Here is a 24,283-nt window from a genome sequence, read left to right as displayed (position 1 = left end):
GAGACCCTGGGGAGGCCATGCGACAGCCCCGCTGCAGCAGCGGGCGTGTTGCGACGAATCCGGTCTGTATGGGGAGGAAGGCCACTTGTATGGATTCCGGTGCATAGGTTCCGTAGGAAGTCTGTTCTCGCAAAGGCACGATGCGATGATCTCGTAGGGGCTGCGACGATCTCCGGGGCGACGATGCGCGGTCCAGCGGGGATCCTCTCTCTCGCAGCTCCTCGATGTGTTGATTCTGCGACGACACTCGCAGCGACGTGATGCGACCCGCAAGCAAGCGGTGCGGCGATCTCACCCAGCGACGAAAGGCTCTGCGACGATACTCGCAGCGATGTTCAATTCTCCCGCACCGGTCTGGTGCGTCCCGCAAACGAAGGATGCGACGGCTCTGGCAGCGGCGTCAGGCGCTGCGACGATCTCGACCTTCGTAGCGGCGGGAAACTTCTCGCACTGTCGGGGATGCGCTCCGCAAGCGAGCGATGCGACACTTTTCAGATTCAAAAAGTCTCTCAAGCTTAGTTTCAAGCTTCCCAGCACAGGTACAACCTCCAGAGGCCCCACAACTGGATCAAGCACTCTAGGAGGGACAGAACTCTCTCAGCAGAGTTCAGGGAAGCTGGGGGTGAAGTCCTTTTGTTCCTGGGACTTCAAAACAGGGAGCCAGCTCTTCTCAGGCCCTTGGAGATTCCTTCAAGACAGGGGACACAGCACACAGCAAAGTCCTTCCCCTCTCCTTGGCAGCAAAGCAGCAGGTCAGTCCAGCAGAGCAACAGCAGGACAATCTTTCTTCTTCAGTTTCAGCTTTCTCCTTGGCAGAGGTTCCTTCTTGATTTCCAGGATGATCTAATTTTCTGTTGTCAGGGGTCCTGTACTTATAGCCCTAAAGTCTTTGTTCTCTGGGTGCATGTGGGCCCTGAGCCCGATCTGAACCAGTTCTGGGTGGATCCTGAGCACTTTGTTTTGCTGGCTGCATCTTTCCTTTCAGAGTGAGGGGCAGGGTCCTCAGCCGCCCAGCAGGGGGGTGGAGCCAGCATTGTGGAAGGCAGGCACAGCCCTATTCAGCCCAGGTGCTAACTCCTCCCACCACTCCAGATGCAGTCATTCAGCCTAGTGCTGACTCATCCATCCTCCTGGGGAATTCCCCAGCCCCTGTCACTCTCAAACCAGACAGTCAATACACAAACAGGCCCAGGCACACAGAAGGGTCAGACAAGAGAACAGCAACTTTTCTAAAAGTGCTGTTCTCAAACACAGGATTTAAAAATAACCTTTCCTAAAAGATGTGTTATTAAATTCTGAGTTCAGGGATACTAGATACTTATGTCCTATCTTGTTCCTATGGGACGAAATGCTGTTAACCACTGTAGCCAGCATCTCCCATGTTAACCTATGGAGCAAGATAGCCTTACAGTAGTGAAAAACGAAAATGGCTGCCATTCACTACCAGAGCATGTCACCTGCACTAGTACATGCTCTACCTTTTACATACACTGCACCCTGCCCAGTGGGGTACCTTGGGCCTTCCATAGGGGTGACTGATGTGCACAAAAAGGGAAGAGTTAGGCCTGGTCAGTGGGGACACTGACCAGGAGGACATGGCAGTTCTAAACTGCACAAAGGCACTGCAGTGGCAGGCCTTAGACATTATTTTAGGGCTACTCCTGTGGGTGGCACAATCAGTGCTGCAGGCCCACTAGTAGCATTTGTAATTACCAGCCCTGGCACACCCAGTGCACTTTACTAGGGACTTCATGATGATACAAATATGCCAAACATGTATATCCAATCAGAATAACAATTTACACAGAGAGCATATGCACTTTAGCACTGATCAGCAGTGGTAAAGTGCGCAGAGTCCTATTGCCAACAGCCACGGGTCAGGAAAAATAAGGGGGGAAGAAGCAAAAAGTTTGAGGATGACCCTGCAAGAAGGGCCAGTTCCAACAACATCTTCATGCTTAACAAGTCCATCTCTCTTGTTTGGTAAATACTCTTTTAACCTCCAGTAACTCTGTTGACTTAATTTATTGATTTAACGATCACTTTCCATTGTACAGCAGTTGTATGTCAATTACTTTATTTTTCTACGTTTGCATTGAACACAACTGGGTGTTCACAGGGTGTGTCCTGGCTGAAATGGTAGGCACCATCAACGTATGAGGCTTTAAAGCTCACAGAACCAACCAAAATTCGGCAACAGCCCCCTGTTTCATGATAGAGGGGTTTCACAAGAAGGTGCTGTTTCCTGAAATGTCCATACATGATACCGCACTTGCCTACAGTAGGGCCTCATTAACAAGCAAAAGTATCTCCCTGCTATGGCTCCTTCCTCCCCTCCATTCCTACAAATTCTCTCAACTGCGTTGTTTGTTTACTGTACCTTACTATGGTATTGTAACTGATGCAACTTGTAACGCAATGTTCCTCTGGTATAGTGCTCTGATACCTCCGGGTATAGCCAGCGCTATATAAACCTTTTTAGATGTACCTTGAAATGCAACAATCCCCTGGTTAAGCGCTGTGATACCTCCGGGTCTAGCCAGCGCTATATAAACTTCTCAATTCAAATAAACTCAAAACTTGTTTTCCTGAATGCTGATACCTGAGCAACATGGCTGATGCCCGGTTGAGCTGCTAGACAGCTAAAAAGGAAATTGGCCCTGGTTTCCCCCTTGACCGTCAGCTACCCAGCTGGACATTGGGCACAGTTCCTCCTCGTCTCCCCGCTCTTACTCCTTCCTCCCCTCCCTCCTACTAATTCTTGCAACATTGTTTATGTGTACTGTACCATACTATGCTCTTGTAACTGATGTAACTTTAAACACAACAATCCTAAATATAAAGCTCTCTGATACCCTCATGGGTCAAGTTCGCGCTACATAAAACTTTACAAATAAATGCAATATTATTTATATTGCACCTTTGTCCTTGAAATCTGTATGCACATGGAGGGTGTGATATGATCTTATTTTACTCTGAATATTATTGAATAAGTATACTCGGTTTTGTACAATCTTTGTACTAATCTGTCTATTAAAGAAAGCTGGGGGTATCTTTGATTAAAATTTCAGTTGCTAAAAAATGTTTTTGGGTGGTTCTCTGCCTCGCCAAGTTGAATAATTTTCTAGGTGCAAAAGCCAAGGCATTCAGTTTCTCAAGCTCAATTCTGTCCTCTCATCCTATAGACACCTGGTCCAGCTTTGGAGTTTTTGAAAATGCAGATATTCGACAGTGTGCCTACAGCTGCTTTATACCTTTGTTGACATTGAGAATACTTGAGAGAACTACCTTAAAACATAATTGACGTTTTTGTTGTTGTTTGTTCCAGCCCTGTCCGGATTCAGTGCCTTATAAAGAGGCTCTGGCAAATCGCAGAGTTCTTCTGAGTTCCACCGAAAGTAGAGAAGGTCTTGCACAACAGGTATTTAAAGGCACTATTCATTTTCATTTCTTTTTGTGTTTTAAATCTAATCAACAGTTTGCCGGTTGTCATTTTTTGATGTGAACAATGGCATTGGAAAGGTGAATAAAAGTGTATTTTTCGGTGTAACTGTTTTTTATTGAGATTAGACAGAAAGAAATACACATCAAAACCATACCCATAAATAAACCACCACAAATAAATTGCTATAAGTTAACAGTGCATTTATCAAGGCTTAACATTTTCATAAGGCCATTGCACACAGGGCTTTGGCAAGATTATTTTCCATTCGATAATGAGAAGGAATGATGTGGTAAAATGCACCCCAACAGAGAATACATTGGAAACGCATAAAATAGCATGTTAAAAAGAGGGGAGAACTCCATTTAGTAGGTTTCTATTCTAAATCATTCAGATAGATGCAACTATTAACATCTTTCAATGGGTAAATTCCCTTATGTATAAAATCTGCATTATATTCTATTGTATTAAAAATATATATTTTCAGATGTTAGTACTTCTTGGATCCATTTTAAGAAATAAAGGTGTGTTCTTAAATGACACCTGTTTAAATATGTTTTTAAGACATCTGTGTGGAATTTTGCTTATCATTTTTTAAATGTGCAAGGAACTGTTTATGTGAACTGCAACAGTATGACAAATTTGGTAATCCACTTGTTTTGAACAGGTGAAAAGTCTCCTTGAAATACCCATGTCCCACCTTTAGGTAACGAAGCTCGAATTTAAAGTTTTGTCTCCAGTGGAGTTGCGGGGGACTGTAGGTTTAACAATCAAAAGAGTTAAAGCAATTAAGGTTGAAGGTAAGATAAGTTCATATTGTATCAGCTAGTTAGCAGCTAAAAATGAGAGTCGAAAAAAGAAATGTATCCCTTTTACCACAAATAACTGGAACAAATAAACTAAAGCAACATGTGTCGAGCAATTGGATTAATACCCCCCTTAAATGGTGTACTAGACAGTTGGAATTGTAAAAACTGGGGAACTTCTTACCAAGACTAAATTTCCATACATTAGTGTCCATTAGAGCCTCATGGAGGCAGGTCCCAAACCTGCCAGAAAATGCTCTGGATATATCAGGATGGCAATGCCAGCAAAATTTACCTTTGAAGATTAAACTTACATTCTCTATGTCCTTTGATTTGTGCACCAGTAATGTCACCACATGATTTACACTGGTGAAAAAGACTTCGCATTCATTATTTTATTTATCTCAAGCCTGAGAATTACTGGGGTCCTTTTCAAGTACAATTCCACCTGTACTTCACTTTCAGTGGTAGCATTCAATCACAAGTTTCTCTTGAGGGTATTTTGGGGGTGCTCTAGCTCAGAAGATAGCTGTCGTCAAGCAGGCCAGTAACTAAGTGTCCAACCCAGTGCTTTATTTTATGAAAAGAAAATTGCTTTATTGCACACTTAAAACTAACTACCACGTGTGCAATATCTAACCGGTACAGTCCAGGGAATTGGGACAGGGGATTATGTGCTTGGGTATTCCAGTCACCCTTTTCCCCCTCAACTGTGTCTCTTTCTCTGAATTAGGCTGGTCTCTCCTGTGGGTTAAAGTGCCTCAGAAGGCATGAGTCAAGGCACGGGTGCAAAGTACTCTCTGTAGATGTGGATGCTCTTAGTTCAGTAAAGTGCCCCCTTTTAGTTTGTCTCACCATACATGGATCCTCCTTCGGGCAGGGCCAAGGCCGGCAGCATGTTCAGTCTTTCTCTCCCACTTCTGGGAGAATGCTCACTCTTCACATTGCTATGGCCTCTTTCAGTTCTGAGGAAGTCACAGCATAGGATGACAACCGACTCTATTGTCAGAGTCCTCTGACCAGAAGTACAGATAACTAGAAGGTTCGAGGCGTATGGGCTGCAGACCACACACTATTGCATTAGATCACCATCTGCTGGTGGGCCCGGATGATTACACTTTGTTGTTGTCTTGGAAGTGTCTTTGTCTGTTGGATGACTCCTCCCTTAGATCGTAGTGCGCATGGGCATCAACTCCATCTTCAGATTGTTTTTTTCTGCCATCGGGCTCGGATGTGTTCATCGTTCGGTCCCGTTACCGATCTCTTTTCGAATCCATAAATCAATCATAATACCATCAGCATCGTCATCGACCGTGATACCGGTTACCAGCGTTGAAGAGAGGCTTCACTTCTCGATTCCAGCGTTCATCTGGGCCGTCGGGCCCAACTGCGCCATTGGGCCTTTGGCTCATGGAAAGAACACCCTTCAAGAAGTGCCCTCGGTGTGGACACAAATTCCCTCAAACCGATCTTCATGAGGTTTGCAATCTGTGCTTATCTCCTGAGCACGAGAGTCGAGACTGTGAGGCCTGCGCTTCCTTTCGGTCCAAGAAAACCATCAGGGACCGTCGAGCTCAAAGAGTAATGGCGCAGTCATCTTCATCGACACCAGACCTCATCATAGACGAGGCTCCGATTGAAGTAGACGCCCAAGACAGCAGCACGAAGACATCGCTACCACCGCCAGTTCCTCTAAAAAAGCATGCTCAAACTTCACCCATAAGGATTCCTTCACCAGAAGTAGAAAGACCAGTAGATGTTTTTCCTGTACATTCACCATCTAGTACACATAGGGCCAGATGTAGGTAATCCCCGATTACCGATTCTTAAATACCGAATCATACCGATTCGGTATTTAAGAACTGGCAATCGGGATGTAGGTATATTTACCGAATCAATTACCGAATCTGTAACATTCGGTAATTACCGAATCGGTATTTACCGATTCGGTAATTGCCATTGATTCCGTATCCGGCAACCATTCCACGCACCGACTCAGCGGTGACAGACAGCCATTGCTCTATAGACGGCATTACCCGCCCGTCTTCCCCTCTCAAAACTTTGGACTTAAGACGATATTCTCCTGAGAAACGACTAAATCGTTTTTGTTTTAATACGTAAACCCGACTTGGACCGGGTTGGAAGTATCACCGGTCCCCCGATACCGCTTTGTCTCACATGAGATCAGCCCTGAAGAGTCACGGATAACTATCCGCTGACGAAACACGTGTCGGTTGGCAATTTTCCCTGGTTGATCTCCTTCTGATAGGAGCACCAGCTGTGAAAAGGAATAAACATCTTTGAGAGAATACTTTCTGGTGACGATCTCATCCTTTGTTGCTGTAATATGTGATACACTTCACAATATTTTACCCTCTTTTTGTGTGCTCTGGACTTGGCTTGATTGATTCCTATGGGCCTTGAGGCCCATAGGAATCAATGTCAATTACCGAATCGGTAAATACCGATTCGGTAAAATTACCGAGTGTACAAGGGGGACAGGGTGTCACTTTGACACCCTGTTGCACCCCTGATTCTGGCTTGTGTGCAATGTGACACACATACATGCCCTTAGGGCATGTATGTGTGTCACATGGCACAGGTGTACATGCACAGATGTGCATGTACACAGGAATTCGTTATTTACCATGAGATAGTATTTCATGGTAAATAACGAATTCTTAAGGGCCTGTGGCACTATTTTAAGTGCCACCTACATCTGGAATTACCGATTCGGTAAATATACCGAGTCTTTATTTTACCGAATCTGTAAATTTACCGAATCGGTAAATTTACAGATTCGGTAAAATTCGGGCCCCCTCCACAAGCTGAGGATGATGGGGATAGCTACTCACAAGAGGTAAAGAGTGAACATCACATGGACGACATTAATGACCCAGATGATATTCCTGGGCCGTCAGGTGACCCATGGGAAGATTATAATGCACCAGATCTGCCACAAGATGATGTATACCCTTCTAGGCCATCTCCCCCAGATGACACTATTGGGTTTACGCAGCTCATTCATAGAGCAGCCACTTTCCATGGAGTAGACTTACACACAGATACAGTGGAAGAAGACTTCCTAATGGACACACTAATGTCGTCACATAAGACCACAAACACACTTCCAATACTTAGTGGAGTGGTAAGACATGCACCTGAAATATTTAAAGACCCAGTTATAGCAAGGGTAATTAACCCCAGACTAGAAAAGAAGTACAAAGCGGCTCCAACTGATCCAGCATACATTAAAGGACAGTTGCAATTGGACTCACTAGTAGTGTCAAATGTGAGAAAAAGAGCTAACTCGCAGACAACAGGGTATGCTCCATCCCCTGACAAAGAGTTTAAGCTTTTAGATGCTTCAGGAAAACGCACCATTTCACAAGCAGCCAATGTCTGGAGGATTGCTAACACTCATTATGATGAGTTAGTCACTCATGCAACACTTGCCAGAACAATATAAAACCAGGGCTTCTGACCTAATACAGGAAGGCAAGGTTATTACAAATACCTCCATAAGATGTGCACTAGACACAGCCTCTAGAGCAATAAATACAGGGGTATTGTTGCATAGACATGCATGGTTACGCGTCTCTGGGTTTAAACCAGAAGTACAAGCCAGTATCTTAAACCAGCCATTTGACCAATATCTTTACGGTCTATCAGTCGATAGTGCACTAGAAAAGATGAAAAAAGATACAGACACGGCAAAATCCATGGGAGTTTTACAAACACAAGCCCATAGACCTTCCTTTCGTCGCTCCTCATATAGGGGCGCCTTTAATGGTTTTCAAGCCGACAATATCTCCTCTTCTTACAAAGCGCCCAACCAAACCTCGCCCAGTAAAGGATATTATAGAGGAGGTTATAGAGAAAACCACAATAAGGGCAGAGGGAGAGGAACCAACAATCGCAACACCTCTACTCCCAAACAGTGACTTCCCTTCCATTCCCCCAGACCATTCCACTCCTGTCGGGGGGAGGTCCAGGGAGGTGTCCGAGTAGGTACTTTCGAGCGATTTCACCAGTCAGGAACAGTGAGTCCCATAAGTGAAATTGACCCCCCAGCGAGACCATGAAGTGTCATTTCGCACTTTACTAACACCATCTATTTAAGACAAACGTATGTATTTCTAATATGAATGCATGCTAAGATTATTATTTGTATTGTTGTATATCCACTGCTCCCATATCTTGGGACATAGGAGTGGCATATGCAGGGCTGGTCCCTGCATGGTCCCGAAGAAATGCTAGGGGTAGCATGAAACATGTCGACCAAAATCGTTCACTGAGTCAACCGCATTATTAGTTGACCTACAGTGACACTAACCCCACTTTTAACATACCTGCATAGGAGCTAAATAAATTGGATAGGCCCACTAAGCACGGTATTTTTAACTCACTCACACCCACTCCACCACTATATTTCTTTGCACCACACATAGTCTTTCACTCTTAAGTGCTCCTGTGTAGTTCGTGAGTCGCAGCACGCCCCTTTTCGTAGAGAACTTGGATGCCCCAATGATGAAGCATGTCACCGTGGGGCAACCCTGGTGAGTGAGGGGACACTAGAAAGAAAATTTTCTTTCCTGAAGGGTACACTGATCCAGTGAGCCACATACTTACACTAGAGCTAGGTCCAAGGATCCTACACGTGGGATGCCCACTCTTGTATTGGGGGGAGGTTACAACAGTTCCTATCTGTCTGGAACTCCATCACTACAGACAGGTGGGTAAGACAAATAATTCAGTCAGGTTATTGCCTGGAGCTCACTTCCACTCCCCCAACAATACCACCCAGACAGCGTCCCATGTCACAAGAACACCTCATACTGGTAAGACAAGAGGTGGAATCTCTACTGCAAAAAAATGCAATAGAACCAGTCCCAAAACAACATCAAAACACAGGAGTTTATTCTCTATACTTTCTCATACCCAAAAAGGATGGGTCTCTCAGACCTATTTTAGATCTAAGGCCCCTAAACCTGTACATAGAATCAGACCAATTTCACATGGTCACACTACAACAGGTTCTACCGTTGCTAAAGAAGGGAGACTTCCTTGCCACATTAGATCTCAAAGACACCTACTTCCACATTCCCATACATCAATCGCACAGAAATTACCTGCGGTTCATTCTAGAAGGTCAACACTACCAATTCAAGGTACTCCCTTCCGGAGTAACTACAGCACCTCGAGTGTTCACAAAGTGTCTAGCAGTAGTAGCAGCACACTTAAGAAGGGAAAACATAAAATCCAACTCATACAACCAATGTGTACAGCACACGCATCAAACATTATGCCTGCTACACAAACTGGGATTCACAGTAAATCAAAAGAAGTCCCCTCTCCAACCGTCCCTGTCTCAGCAGTATCTAGGTGCTACAATATATACCCCAACCCAACAAGAATACAAACTATGCAGGATCTTATCAAAAGATTCCAGCCACAACACTCACTACCAGCACGAGTGTTCATGCAACTAATAGGAATGATGGCATCTTGCATTTTCATAGTACCTTATGCAAGACTACAAATGCGCCCCATACAAGAGTGCTTAACAAGTCAGTGGAAACAGGCTCAGCAACAAATAACAGATCTGGTGGTGGTAGACGACCGGACATATCGCTCTCTGCAATGGTTGAACCCCAAAAACCTTTCCAAGGGCCGGCCGTTTATTGAGCCTGTTCCACAAATAATATTTACGACAGACACATCTCTCATAGGATGGGGAGAGCATTTACAAAATCACACAGTACAGGGTACATGGACAATGCAACAAAAACTACTCCACATAAATCATCTGCAGTTACTAGCGATTTTTCTAGCTCTAAAATCGTTTCAGCATTACCTATCAAACAAAGCTGTACTAGTCCGGATGGACAACATGACAGCAATGTATTACATTAAAAAACAAGGAGGAACACACTCCCTACAGCTGTCCCGGCTGGCGCAGAGCATATGGAGGTGGGCCATTCCTCAGAAATTTTTTCTATTAACAGAACATCTACCAGGAGTTCATAATCAACTTGCAGATCTGTTAAGTCGTCAGACAACAGATACACGAATGGGAACTTCATCATCAAGTTCTTCAGCCATTTTTCCAAAAGTGGGGTCAACCAGAGATAGATCTGTTTCCTACAAACCACAACTCCAAATGCCCAAGCTTCACCGCCAGGTACCAACACCCATTATCCAAAGGTAATGCAGTATGGATGAAGTGGTCAAACAAATTTGTACGCTTTTCCACCTCTCCCACTAATTCCATTAGTGGTACGCAAGCTACAGCAGCATTCTCTCACATGGATTCTCATAGCACCAACGTAGGCAAGACAACCCTGGTACACCACGCTGCTAGAGCTCTCAATAGTAAAACACACTAAAACTCTCTATCTATTGACACAGAACCATGGAGAGATTATGCATCCAGACCCCATGCAGCTCAATCTGACGATTTGGCTCCTGAGGTCTTAGAATTTGTATATCTAAATTTATCACCTGATTGCATGAATGTCATAAAAGAATCAAGACGCCCTACCACTAGAGCATGTTATGCAGCAAAGTGGAAAAGGTTTTTTGTATATTGTACAAATAACAACATCATTCCCTTAGATGTTTCCATACAAAACATCATATGCTACCTGTTACAACTGCAAAGATCTAATTTAGCGTATTCCTCAATCAGATTACATCTTGCTGCTATAGCAGCATAGCTTCAAAACAGACATCATTTGTCATTGTTCAGAGTACCTGTAATCAAAGTGTTTATGGAAGGACTCAAAAGAATAATTACTCCCAGAATACCACCCTCTCCAGTGTGGAATTTAAATGTTGCTCTCACAAGACTTATGGGTCCTCCTTTCGAACCATTACATAAGTGTGAATTACAGTTCCTTACATGGAAAGTGGCTTTTTTAGTAGCTGTTACTTCACTGAGAAGAGTAAGTGAGATCCAAGCATTAACAATTCAAGAACCATTTATACAACTTCATCACAATAAAGTGGTTCTTAAAACAGATCCAAAGTTTCTGCCAAAGGTCATTTCACCTTTCCACCTCAACCAATCTATTCAGTTGCCAGTATTTTTTCCCAACCAGAAACAATTGCAGAAAGAGCTCTACATACATTAGATGTAAAAAGAGCGCTTCTATACTACATTGATAGGACGAAACCTTTTCGTAAAACTAAACAACTGTTTGTGTCTTTTTCTCCTCCACATAAGGGAAATCCTATTTCAAAAACAGACATTGGAAGATGGATTGTTAAGTGCATTTAAATTTGTTACCAAAAAGCAAAACGCACTCTATCCATTCCCCCTAGGGCTCATTCTACCCCTAAATTAGGGGCATCTATGGCATTCCTAGGAAATATACCATTAGATGACATCTGTAAAGCAGCTACGTGGTCTACTCCGCACACATTTACAAAACACTACTGTGTAGATGTGCAGGTAAAACAACAAGCAAGTGTGGGCCAGGCTGTACTCAAAACATTATTTCAAACTACTGCAACAGATACGGGTGGTCGCCGCTAAGGGAGCAACTGCTGTGCAATCTAAGCAATAGTGTGTGGTGTGCAGCCCATATGCCTCGAACGGAAAATGCTACTTACCAGTATGCATCTGTTCTTGGCATGTAGGGCTGCAGAACCACACGCCCACCCGCCTTCCCGGCTACCTGTATCTGTTCCAGTATTATCTTATTTAGATACACAACACATGGTCATCTTTATATGTACTCATACAACTCCATCATTTGCCCAATGGCGAAAACAATCTGAAGATGGAGTCGATGCCCATGCGCACTACAATCTAAGGGAGGAGTCATCCAACAGACAAAGACTCTTCCAAGACAACAACAAAGTGTAATCATCCGGGCCCACCACCAGGTGGTGATCTAATGCAATAGTGTGTGGTTCTTCAGCCCTACATGCCAAGAACAGATGCATACTGGTAAGTAGCATTTTCTTTTTCATGGCCCCCACGGGCGTGGCAGTTAATAGTTGACTTCATGCCTTCTTCTGGGCACTGCCCGTGGTGGTTTGATACAGGTGGGGGCAGTCAGGGGCACACAGCTCTGTTCGCAGTGGCATTGACAGCCATGACTCTTTGCTTGCAGTGGCATAGGCAGCAGCAGCTCTGCGGTTCCATCCTGGAACTGCCACTCAGGAGAGTCTGATGCCCACTCACACCTGGAGCACACAGATCACTTTTCTCATTCACACTTTAATTTGACTGACCACCACCTGCACCAGGGCTCTCTGATTCTGGCCGTTCCAGGGCAGTCACACCACCTGCAGGGTTGGCACTCTCTTTCTTTTAGCAGAGAGGTCAGCTTCTGGGTACTTCAGGTACAGCTTTTTCCTGCAGCGCAAGGCTTCTGGTGATGTCCCCTCACCCATGGAGAGCTGGCTATCAGGCAGACACAAGCACTGGTTGCACAGCAGTCGTCTGAGTACTCTGTGGATCATCCCCTTCCTTGGTAAAAAGAGAACTTGGAACTGGAACCACAAGAGGCTCTCTGCCCTCCCCCCTTCTATTCAGGTTAAGTATAGAGGATATGTGGATCCAGTCTATGCACATTCAGAAACATTTTAGGGTGATACTCCTTCCAAGTAGCCTTTCCAGGCTTCTCTTCAGACACAAATTGTGTGTAAAGTGATGCTTCTCACACCAGGGTAGTTTTAAGCCAGGAGCACCCACAGCAGAGACACAAACAGGTGTGAGCTTCCTGAACCATGCTGAACAGTGATCAGGGGAAAGACAAAAGGCTGACCTCACCTAATGGATCCCTTTCACCTTGAACAACAGAAACTGCATCTACTAGATGGCAGTCCTCCAGGAAGACTAATCAACAACTCTTCTCATCTAAAGGCCTAATTCAGTCACTGCTTTGATCACTCCACTGTCCAGGTCTCCTCCTTCCAGCTTCAAGAATATAATCAATCAATTGCCACTGTCTGGGAAAACAATCTCATTTTTATCTTGTGTCCGAGGCCAGGCCAGGGTATCCACATTGGATTACACAGGCCTCGAGTACTGTGGCTCACTTACACAAATGTGCACAATGTACTCTTGGAACGTTAGCGCCAGGATCTGGCCTAGCACATAGACGTGGAACATTACAGAAGCATGCTGCTAGGTCTCCACCAATTGTGAATTCACAAAACTTTGTACAGTGCAATAAAATGGGGGCACGCTTGGTGTACCCCTCAAGGTTACAGAACAGGTCCAGGTCCTCACTCATGTCAAGGCACAGACCTTGGCTTCTCTGCACAAACTACATTATCATGAGGTCAGGGACAAAAATGAAAACCAGGATACCAGATCCCCTCAGTTAGACACTCAGGGCAGAAGAGAATGACTGAACACTATGCAGGGTCCAAATAATGACCCAACAGTGCATATTTGCAATTAGTACCTTTAGGCCAGAGCACTTTAGAAATTAAGCCAGAACATATGGGCCAACTGGCAAGTGGCTAGATAAAATGTTGTCAGGGTCGTCTAAGCGATTTGTGTTCGGACTTCTTGGGCCCTTACGTACTTTCTTGAATGATGATTGGGAAGCAACTGCTGTTAGACCCATGAGGAGGGTGCTCCAAGCAGGTGGGCCCTGGCTGAAAAAGGCTGGTGTTTACCGGGGTTGGAGATAAGAAGGATGTGATGGAGGACGCATCTGAGAGTTAATGCTGTCCGTAAGGAAGGAAGGTGGCTTGTTTAGATTGTAGTTTTTACTTGAAGACAAGGCATAAGCTTCTGAAGGGTGCTCTGTTGCTCAGAGACCAAGCATCCTGAAACGTAGTAGGGCGAGATGGGGTGGGTCTCACTTTGCGAGATTGATAAAATTATTGTTGAAGGTCACTGACATTGTGATTGCAGTGGGGTCGTGAATGCAGTCTGAGAGAGCTGATAGTGCTTAAAGGAAGGAGAAGTGTGGATGGATCCTGAAGATGTGATGGTTGTAGTAGATCACCATCACCATCGCTGTTGAGGTGATGGAGGATAGCCAAGTTTAGTTGTGAATGTGCTCTCTGAGGTTATTGGGTAAACGCATTATGCTGTAGGATTGAAAGGATAAAAGTAAACGTCTTTAAACTGTTTTATCTGTGTGACATTCTGGACTGAACTACTTATCGCTTTGTATAGCATAATGTTCCTTCCTCATTTCACTGAACTTTAACCCACGCTTCCTTTTGCAATTCATCATTTTTTAAGAATAGATTTCTTTTTAACCTCAGGATGCATAGCATTTTGTAATACCATCCGAGTATTCTTTACAAAAAGTACACATTGCAATTTCTTGTTTCATAACATGAGTGCCAAGAATAGTATTAGCATGAATTGCTGGCTATCAGTTTAATGATTTTATTCTTATAAGATGAATGAAATGAATAGAAAATGTTGTTCATCTTGTCTCTCTTTCTCAGCATAGAAAGCAGTCATTACTGTTTTACTTCCATAATTAGAGACATGCTATTGGAGAAAGCGTACGCACATATGTCTACTCTGTTTCTCCTACATGTCGGTGATGCCAAACAGGCACACATTTTCAGTGAGTTCTGAGCATTGATAAGAGTAAAATCTAGAACAGAATAAGATTTAGAAGCAAATCTTTCAAAATATATGGATCAGTGCACCCCTATCTTGTAAAACAGACATCAATCCCGAGGCCACAGTCAAATATAGCAAAAGCCATGTTTTGGTTTTTTTTATTCATAAACTGATGCATGATCTCCTTCCGCTTGTTTGTCCGGCAAGCTGCCAGATCTTACTAAAAATAGGCATCTTTTATTTTATCATTGTTCCAAAAGGCTGATGTTTCTGTTTTGCTGTCTGCGCACATTAACATGTCAGCGTGGGCAGTTGACACATCTGTTCTGTATTTCCTGGTTAGTTTATGTTTATGTTTATGATTATTTTCTTCATAATGTACATAATCAATCACTCTTTTTGATATTTGACAAGATATCAGGCACCAGGCAGTATAAATAGTAACCACTAAACTATCCCCGTGGCCAATGACAACAGATTTACTATATACATTTTGTACATGAAATCTAAGCATTGGCAGGCATCACATAATATACTGATCCTAGTTACAACACGTAATGCTAATGCCAATTGGTCCAGTGGACTGCCAGCCTGTTGGTTTAGTCAATGCTTTTTTGGTTTTGTCATGGTATTTGCTAAAGTTTATTGTTTATCTAAAAAAAACAAAATGGGTAAAACCAAAAATAATGTTTTGGTCTCAAAAATCACACATTGACATAGTAGTCCCTGGTGCTTAATCACTTAAGGGAAAAACTTTGTGCACTTGCTCCTCAAGAAAGCACAGCGTGCCGTCACTCACAGTGAAGTTAGCCAACGGCTGAAGTGGGCTGATCCATTACCCGCCCTATGCTGAAGAGCGTGGAAGAAAATGTGAATGACACTCTAAAAGACCAGTGGTTGAAGAGGGCTGGCTCAAAACACCTTTAAGAAAGTAGACTATACATACTTTGTAAGTACAATCAAATGATCATACACAGTCCATCCAGTAAAATAATTACTTTATTTGGTTATTTTGTCTGGTGCTGAACTCTGGGGTCACTGTCCATCTAACACCTTAACCTCAGAACCAAAAAGCTACAGACCCATTGCATCCCTTCATTTCCCATCAAAGTATTTGAAAAGATCATGAACATTCAATTGTCCCAATTTATTGAACAGAACAACCTCTTGGACGACACCCAGTTTGGATTCAGGAAGGGCCACGGGACAGAAACGGCTCTTATTAAAGCGTCAGACGAGACGCGCCTCCTTGACCAAGGAGGCGCGGCAGTCCTGATACTACTGGACTTGTCAGCGGCCTTTGGCATGGTCGATCACACCATCTTGATCGACCGTGTATCCTCCATTGGCATCCATCATAAAGCAAAATCCCTCCTAACCTCTTTCCTCTCCGACCGTACCCAGTCAGTCAAACTCGGAGACTTCTACTCCCCCTTTTTCACCCTTCCCTGTGGAGTACCCCAAGGATCCTCGCTAAGTCTGACCTTATTTAACATCTATGTGTCGGACTTGGCAAGGGTCATCAAAGCGCATGGGATAAGACTAACCTCGTACGCCGATGACACCCAATTGGTGTTGGCAGTACATAATGATGGAGGAGCAATTGCTGCCAGCTTCCAGGAGGGAATGCTAGCCATCAGCTCCTGGATGGCAAACACCTGCCTAAAACTTAATTCCGACAAAACGGAGGTCATGATCTTTGGCAGTCTCACTCCCTCATGGTCCCCAAACCTGGTGGCCTACCGACTTGGGTCCCCCCCTTCACCTGTCACAAAGGTTAGGAACCTGGATGTAATGTTTGATGACAAGCTCTCCTTCATCAACCATGCAAATTCTGTTGTCTCCTCTTCCTTTTACACCCTTAGAATGATTAGAAAACTCCTGCCTTTCCTTCCACCTAGCGCCGGCAAGACCCTCATGTGCACCTTGGTGCTATCCAAGGTGGACTATTGCAACGGACTCCTCCTGAATGCGCAGGAGAAAGTCCTTAACAAGTTGCAGTTAATCCAGAATCGGCAGCAAGAATTCTGTTCTCCCAAGTTCACATCAATATCCCCCATCATTCGTCAACTGCACTGGCTGCCAGTCAGAAGCCGTACTAAATTCAAGGCGTTGTGTATTGCATACAAAGCTATCAACAATACAGGGTCAGAGTTCCTAAAAAAAGTATTGTGCACCTACACTCCTAAAAGAACTCTACGCTCAGCCTCGGCCCATCTGCTCACTGTCCCCCGCACCAAAAAAGTCTCCTGGGGTGACAGAAGTTTCACAGTGGCCACTGCCAGACTGTGGAACACTCTCCCCCTCCACATTAAAAACAGCCCCTCCTTAGTGACATTCCGGAGACGAGTAAAAACCTGGCTTTTCAATCAGTAGCATCCCACCTAAGCGACTCTTCAGTTACCTTACAGCGCCTGAGACACCCCAGGGTATTTGCGCGCTATACAAATCGCATAAATAAATAAATTAACCGTGACAGAGAATCATTTTATTAGAGAACTGTTGGGTCTTCCAAAAAGCACTCCCTTAATACCCTTAAGGATGGATTTGGGTATTGTTCCTATTGCTGACTTGATTGTTTCTCATCCACTTCTTTATTGGCAACGTTTATGGAGCACGCCACAGCTAGGAAATTATAGGGAGGTACTTAAAGCTCTTATGTCCATTTTGGGGGCAGGGAACATACAGTGGTTGTCTTTTATCAGGAACACATGCCACGCCATAGGGAGGGACGATATGTGGTCAACACCTGAGGAGACCTGTTCATCCATTTCTAAAAAGTCCCTAGCAATTGCTTTGAAAGAATATAAATTAATACGCATCACGCTTCCAGTTTGACCTCTAGGTTTCTGGACGTAAAACAACATTATAATTTGCAGTTGGTGTTGGACTGCATTCAACCCCTTGCGGCAAAGAAACTGATTTTACATTTAATGAGAGGTTTTTAGGATATTAAAATATGACACTCACCCAGTATTTGTTGTTGCAATTTCTACATTCCTATTTGCAATGTGGTGTAAACGCAGATGCATACTAAAAGAAATGAGCTGAGAATTTAGACAATTTTGTTTCTTATTGATTATTCGGGTGACCTAAACCTGTATAAATATAGGGTACCATTGTTTTTAATGTTTTTTTTGTTTAAATTATATTTGTAATGTATCTGCTTTAACTGGTTATACTGTTTTAAATGTTGATAGTGACGCCCTGGTTATAGCTGTTGCTCATGTTTGCTGTCCCATCTGTGATAATTGATTTCTGGGGGTGGGATCCTCTATAGATTGATACTTTTATATTGTTTATGGGCCCTAATGACAATTTGTACTTTTTATCTTTTAAAATAATCTGTCATTTTATGACGTTTATTTTACAATGTTATAATTACTTGTGCTTTTATGGCTGCAATAGCCAAAATAAAGCTTTTTGACTGACTGACTGACTTACTGACTGACTGGTTATTTTGTCTCATTCAGTCTTGCATCTTTGCACTTTTATTATGGAAAATCGAGCCAATATCTTTAGTTGTCAAAGAGTGCTAATAAAACATTTTAAATATTGTAAGGTGACCAGTGACAGCGGACAAAGGACAATACCACTTAATAAAATTTAAAAGCATTTGAAGGGATTGGATATCATGTCGTTAAAATGATAGTGAGAAGGGGAACAGTGATGGGAATATCATATGCTATTAACTTGTTCCGCCCATGCAGAAGAAGGGTGTATCACATTTTTCATCCATTAAAATGAACCGAGTAGACCACCTATAATATGGTTAATATAAATGAATCAAATGAAACAGTTCTCACCGACTCCATATAAGCTGGTGTAGCCCAGTGGTTTTTAAAGAATAAAATGATCAAATAACGTTCTCCTGCCTCTGCTTCATAGCTTGTATGCAAAGTCGCACCTCTAGAATGGCTGATAGATGTATATTTGGGTGAGGGAGGTGGCCAGGAACCGGCCATTGAAGTCAATAGCAATTGTGCCACTTTGAAGCACATACTTGGTAATATCAGAAAGAGCAACTCTTTCCCTATTAATTATTTTTACTAACATAACACAAAATGTAAAAACTGTATATCGAAAAGAGATACAGTGCCCAAGACCACTCCATTGTATTCTGCTTAGGATATAGTAATACCCACAAATGTATCATATGTATACACTTGATGAGTAATTACACCAGCCTTCCCACATTTTAGCATGTTTCTGTGGGCACCCCCTCAATTAATACACATAGTCGTCCGCTTTTAGGCAGTCGTCCATTCACCTGTGGAGAGGCCCAATGTAGACCGCCAGTGACATGTGATATTACTTTTAGCAAAAAACAAGCTCATTTCTACCTAATGTCTGGTGATCCTCTTCCCACCCCATTCATCTACTAAGCTTAATAGCACTATTTAGGACTGTAGTGGAACCAGCCTCCCGTCACTTAAGTCAGGATATTACATTTGCTGGATTATGGGGCACTCCATACCTTATTTTGCATCTACGTCAGTGTGGGTTTAGGTTGTGTTTTAATATAGTCTTGAGTTAAATTAACCTCTTTCTCACAGAAATTAGCAATACTCTGGAGGCCATCTTTGCCTCCACCCAATCCTTTTCCTCCAGCGGGCATATGCCCTGTTCCCACCTTTCCTTCAGTGATTGCATGGGGTCAGGTGTATTATAAGCAAGTGTAGAATGCATTTTAAAAATATCTTTAACACCCCACTCCATAATACTAAGCTTAGCTTCTAATGGGCGATTGTCAGAGTGGGTCTGCAATCCCTCTTGGAGTACCTTGAGTGCATGGTGCAACTGCAGGTATGAATAGAATTGCTTTCCATGCATATCGTAGGTCTCTAAGTTGTGCGAAGGTGCATATGTTTTTTTCTTCCACGATATTCCCCAGCTTAATATTTCCTATAATGTCCCAATATATGAATCCCTCTAGACCAACACTGTGTGCTTCAACTACTTCAAAAACAAAAACAAAAAGCAACACCACAGTTGATGGACAGAATGCAGAACAATGTCATACATTCAACCCAGTACAGAGATCTGGGCCTAAATCCATCGTTTTTTTGCACTCCACACCACCCCAGTTTAGACATGGCCATATGCAAATCAGCCTTGACCCTGTGCCTCATGGGAACAGTCCAGCCCGAACTGCCAAGCCAGGTCTTTCCTGGACCGGAATCAAGCATCCTAGGACCGGTTTCTGGCTATCAGCCGTCTTCAGCCAGGATAGCTTGACTCCAGTGGTGTGGAGAACATGGGACTCACGTCTGAGCATACCCATCCCACTCGGGGTGACAAATGCAAAACAACAGTTGATGGACAGAATGCAGAACAATGTCATACATTCGCCCCAGTACAGAGATCTGGGCCTAAATCCATCGTTTTTTTTGCACTCCACACCACCCCAGTTTAGACATGGCCATATGCAAATCAGCCTTGACCCTGTGCCTCATGGGAACAGTCCAGCCCGAACTGCCAAGCCATGTCTTTCCTGGACCGGAATCAAGCATCCTAGGACCGGTTTCTGGCTATCAGCCGTCTTCAGCCAGGATAGCTTGACTCCAGTGGTGTGGAGAGCATGGGACTCACGTCTGAGCATACCCATCCCACTCGGGGTGACAAATGCAAAACAACAGTTGATGGACAGAACGCAGAACAATGTCATACATTCACCCCAGTACAGAGATCTGGACCTAAATCCATCGTTTTTTTGCACTCCACACCACCCCAGTTTAGACATGGCCATATGCAAATCAGCCTTGACCCTTTGCCTCATGGGAACAGTCCAGCCCGAACTGCCAAGCCATGTCTTTCCTGGACCGGAATCAAGCATCCTAGGACCGGTTTCTGGCTATCAGCGGTCTTCAGCCAGGATAGCTTGACTCCAGTGGTGTGGAGAGCATGGGACTCACGTCTGAGCATACCCATCCCACTCAGGGTGACAAATGCAAAACAACAGTTGATGGACAGAATGCCGAACAATGTCATACATTCACCCCAGTACAGAGATCTGGGCCTAAATCCATCGTTTTTTTGCACTCCACACCACCCCAGTTTAGACATGGCCATATGCAAATCAGCCTTGACCCTGTGCCTCATGGGAACAGTCCAGCCCGAACTGCCAAGCCATGTCTTTCCTGGACCGGAATCAAGCATCCTAGGACCGGTTTCTGGCTATCAGCCGTCTTCAGCCAGGATAGCTTGACTCCAGTGGTGTGGAGAGCATGGGACTCACGTCTGAGCATACCCATCCGACTGGGGGTGACAAATGCAAAACAACAGTTGATGGACAGAATGCAGAACAATGTCATACATTCACCCCAGTACCAACTACTTGCCATACCACAACAAGATTTCTGCAGTCACACCCCTTGCCATATAATCAACCTCAGCTTGTGATGCAACATGATAGGGATGTCAGTATCTTGGGAGGAAGGTCTGCGCCTTTAATGGGGCCAAACAGTAGATTAAGTATACTTCAACCTTTCACGCTCATCAGTTTAGAGGCTGCCACAGAGTCCATGCAATTCAATTATAGCTAATTGTTTATTAATACTAATCGGTTTACCCTGTAGTATAACTTCTGTAATCCTAAGCCCCCTTCAAATGATATTGATAGACATTTGGATCTAGGTTGCCAGTTGATCAGTGATGTGGCTCATTACAGGCCAATAGCCTTTTGGAGGAGGCTTTGGGTCACTCCTGAATTATCATGCTATGCATTGGCCTTACTTGAAGTAAGAGATCTAGAGGTCTCTAGGAAAATCCCTTGGCTAAGGTTTATTAAAAACATACTTAGTGAGATGGGTATGAGTCGTCTTTGGACAGCGCCTGCCGAAAGCACTTTTCCACCCAAATCTGAGCTCAAGGCAGTGTACTGGAACATGTTAGTCTCGAAGGGATTCTCATCCAATATTAAATCTTCACTAACCAATACATTCCTTGATGCCAAGCATGAGGCCTCCTATGAGAGTTATTGGGATCAAATTATTTCTAAAGGGTAGGAAACTGTACCATCAGTTCAGGGTGGGATCCCTACCAACAAATGCTTTTATGAACAGATGGTGTACTACTAATCGCAGCAACTGTCCTTTTTGTGAGGATATGAAGGAATCCGAGCCACATATCTTTTTGGTATGTCCTTTGTATTACAAACCAAGGTCTAGATGGCTGAAACCCATTGCTCTAAACTTAGGAACCAGGTCTAGCAGCGACGCTTTTAGGATCCTGAAATCATCTTTGGAGGGTCCTATTGTCATCGCTGTTGCAAAGTTTTTTGGTTGGGTATGGGTGATACGCTGGAAAAACAAAACGACTGGCTTACTTCCATTTGACTAAGTGATGTAGTTTTTTTCTCACAATCCAGCACTCTGCACTTGCACTTTGCTGTATAAATATTGTGGATATGAAATTTTTAAAATGTTCTGTTAAATTGGTGCTAACTAAGATTTTAATTATTTATTGCTAATCAGGGCGATTGTTGTTAGTTTAGAAAACCGGCATGTAGTTATCCTCTGATTTTTATTGTTCTGTATTTTATATACCTTTTATGATTTTTTGCCAAGATCGAAATAAAGTTTTTGACTGACTGACTGACTGACTGATAGACATTTACGAAATGGTATCCCTTGGCTGGGAGGCTCCCAGTCCCGAAAGAATCATACATTCACAGATTGTAGTATTTGGAAAAATTTCAATAATATCTCATAGTGTAAGTTCTGAAGGCCATAGAGTAAATGATGGAGGGAGATCATTTTAAACATTGCAACTCTACCAGCTACACAGATGGGAGGTCAGCACCAAGCTGCCATGTTACTTCGTGCACGGGTGACCAAAGGTGTGATGTTTAGATTCCATGCCTGCTCCTTGGTATTTACTATTTGCATATCGAGTTATGTGAAGGGTTCCTCGGCCCATTTGAGGTTGCTCGTCTCCCTAAAATCCTCGTGAAATAGGACACTACCCCGCACACTTTTACTCCACATGCCATTACCCGGCAGTTTTTACTGTGCAGAATCTTTTACAACACAGAGCTATACAATGCAATCCATGGCAACGCATTCCCCATTACAACGAAATTTACTCTTCTGACTCCACCGTTACTTTGGGGAATGCATTGTAATAGTTTGCAGTGGAAAGCCCTGCATTGTTAAAGATTTTGCGGAGTAAAAATATGGGGTAATGGAAAGCGGAGTAGCGCATGCGGGGCAAAGGATGTTTCCCATCCCCATGCTCTTATGATACTGGTAGGTATGTTGATTTGATTCAGTTAACCATCAGGCCAGAGAACCCCCGCTAACACCTTCCTCCTCAGAGTCCTCCATATTTACTACAATAAATAGTTTATCATTTAGGGTAGGTGAATCCTTTTTACACACATGAGAATTTCAGGCCCATTGGTTATTGAGGGCAGGACAAGGGCTGGTCATAGAAATGTAATTTATAATTTAACACAAATTCAACATTATGAGTTTAGAAGATAAAGGACAAATGAGTGAAAAAAATAAATGAATTTTTAGTTGAGTCCGGGTAAAATAATTTCTAGGACTGTGTTTAGGGTAGTTACATGCCATCCATGCTGAGAGACCTGCAGTTACTACATTAAGAAGAGAAGCAGAAATTTGGGAAGTTACTAAAAAAGTTCAGAAACATTTGTGTACAAACACTTCAGAACCAAAAGGAATAAAGTATAGAAAAGATGGAATGCATGCCATTTCATTTTTTTTTCTAAAACTTTGCTTTGCTTACAATTTGAGGAATGGGTCTTTCTAAGACTATTGCCACCTACTGAAACAAAATAAAAATTATATTTTGAAACAAACTGAGGAATCAGAAGTTAAGACTAAAGACTTTAAATGTACAATTATGATATGTTTGCAGTAATGCTGGGCCAGAGCAACTTCCATGGTTGTCACAAACAATAAAGACTGTTAGTCATACACCATTACAAATGTCCCCTTACAGAAGCACATTTTCAGAGCTAATGCTCCTTTTTTGTTCACAGGTACAGCAAAGTCTAGAAAAGATAGCTAAGCTGGAACAGGAAAAGGAACACTGGATGCTAGAAGCACAGTTATCCAAAGTCAAGCTAGAAAAAGAAAACCAAAGGAGATCTGATACTACAAAGAGCACATCTACCGGGCAACTGGCAGAGCTATTACAGGAAAATGCAGTCTCAGTTAATGAGAGCCGACATGGCCAAGAAGACATAACAGATAAATATTCGAGAGACTCTATGAACAGTACAAGTTTGGTAGGTATATATTTAATTTTTTCTCTGCATGGTGGGCCATGTATCTGTTTATCACATTTTTGCAAGGGTCCGGAAAGCGAATAATTGTATGTATCTTCTTGTCTGCATTACTTTGTTTCCATCTGGATTTCATTTATAGGTTAATGGTTTCTACACAGATGAAAATGGGATAGAAATGTAGTTTCTACTGGAGGCTTGCAGGTAAAGGTGCCTTTGCATGTGCT

The 24,283-nt window shown here is 43.3% G+C and overlaps 1 protein-coding gene across 2 annotated transcripts in view; it reads left to right on the top strand.

The window, feature by feature from the left end:
* PPP1R21 (protein phosphatase 1 regulatory subunit 21) overlaps positions 1 to 24,283 on the top strand; it is a 374,265-nt gene that overhangs the window by 245,785 nt on the left and 104,197 nt on the right. For both annotated transcript variants that reach the window (XM_078649644.1, XM_078649645.1), the window contains exons 16-17: positions 3,329 to 3,421; positions 23,811 to 24,059. In XM_078649644.1, the coding sequence (XP_078505770.1) occupies positions 3,329 to 3,421; positions 23,811 to 24,059 (342 nt within the window). The remainder of the gene's footprint in view (positions 1 to 3,328; positions 3,422 to 23,810; positions 24,060 to 24,283) is intronic.

Source organism: Lissotriton helveticus, chromosome 6 (genome assembly GCF_964261635.1).
Source record: "Lissotriton helveticus chromosome 6, aLisHel1.1, whole genome shotgun sequence".
Taxonomy (NCBI): Eukaryota; Metazoa; Chordata; class Amphibia; order Caudata; family Salamandridae; genus Lissotriton; species Lissotriton helveticus.
This window is presented reverse-complemented; position numbering and strand designations above follow the sequence as displayed.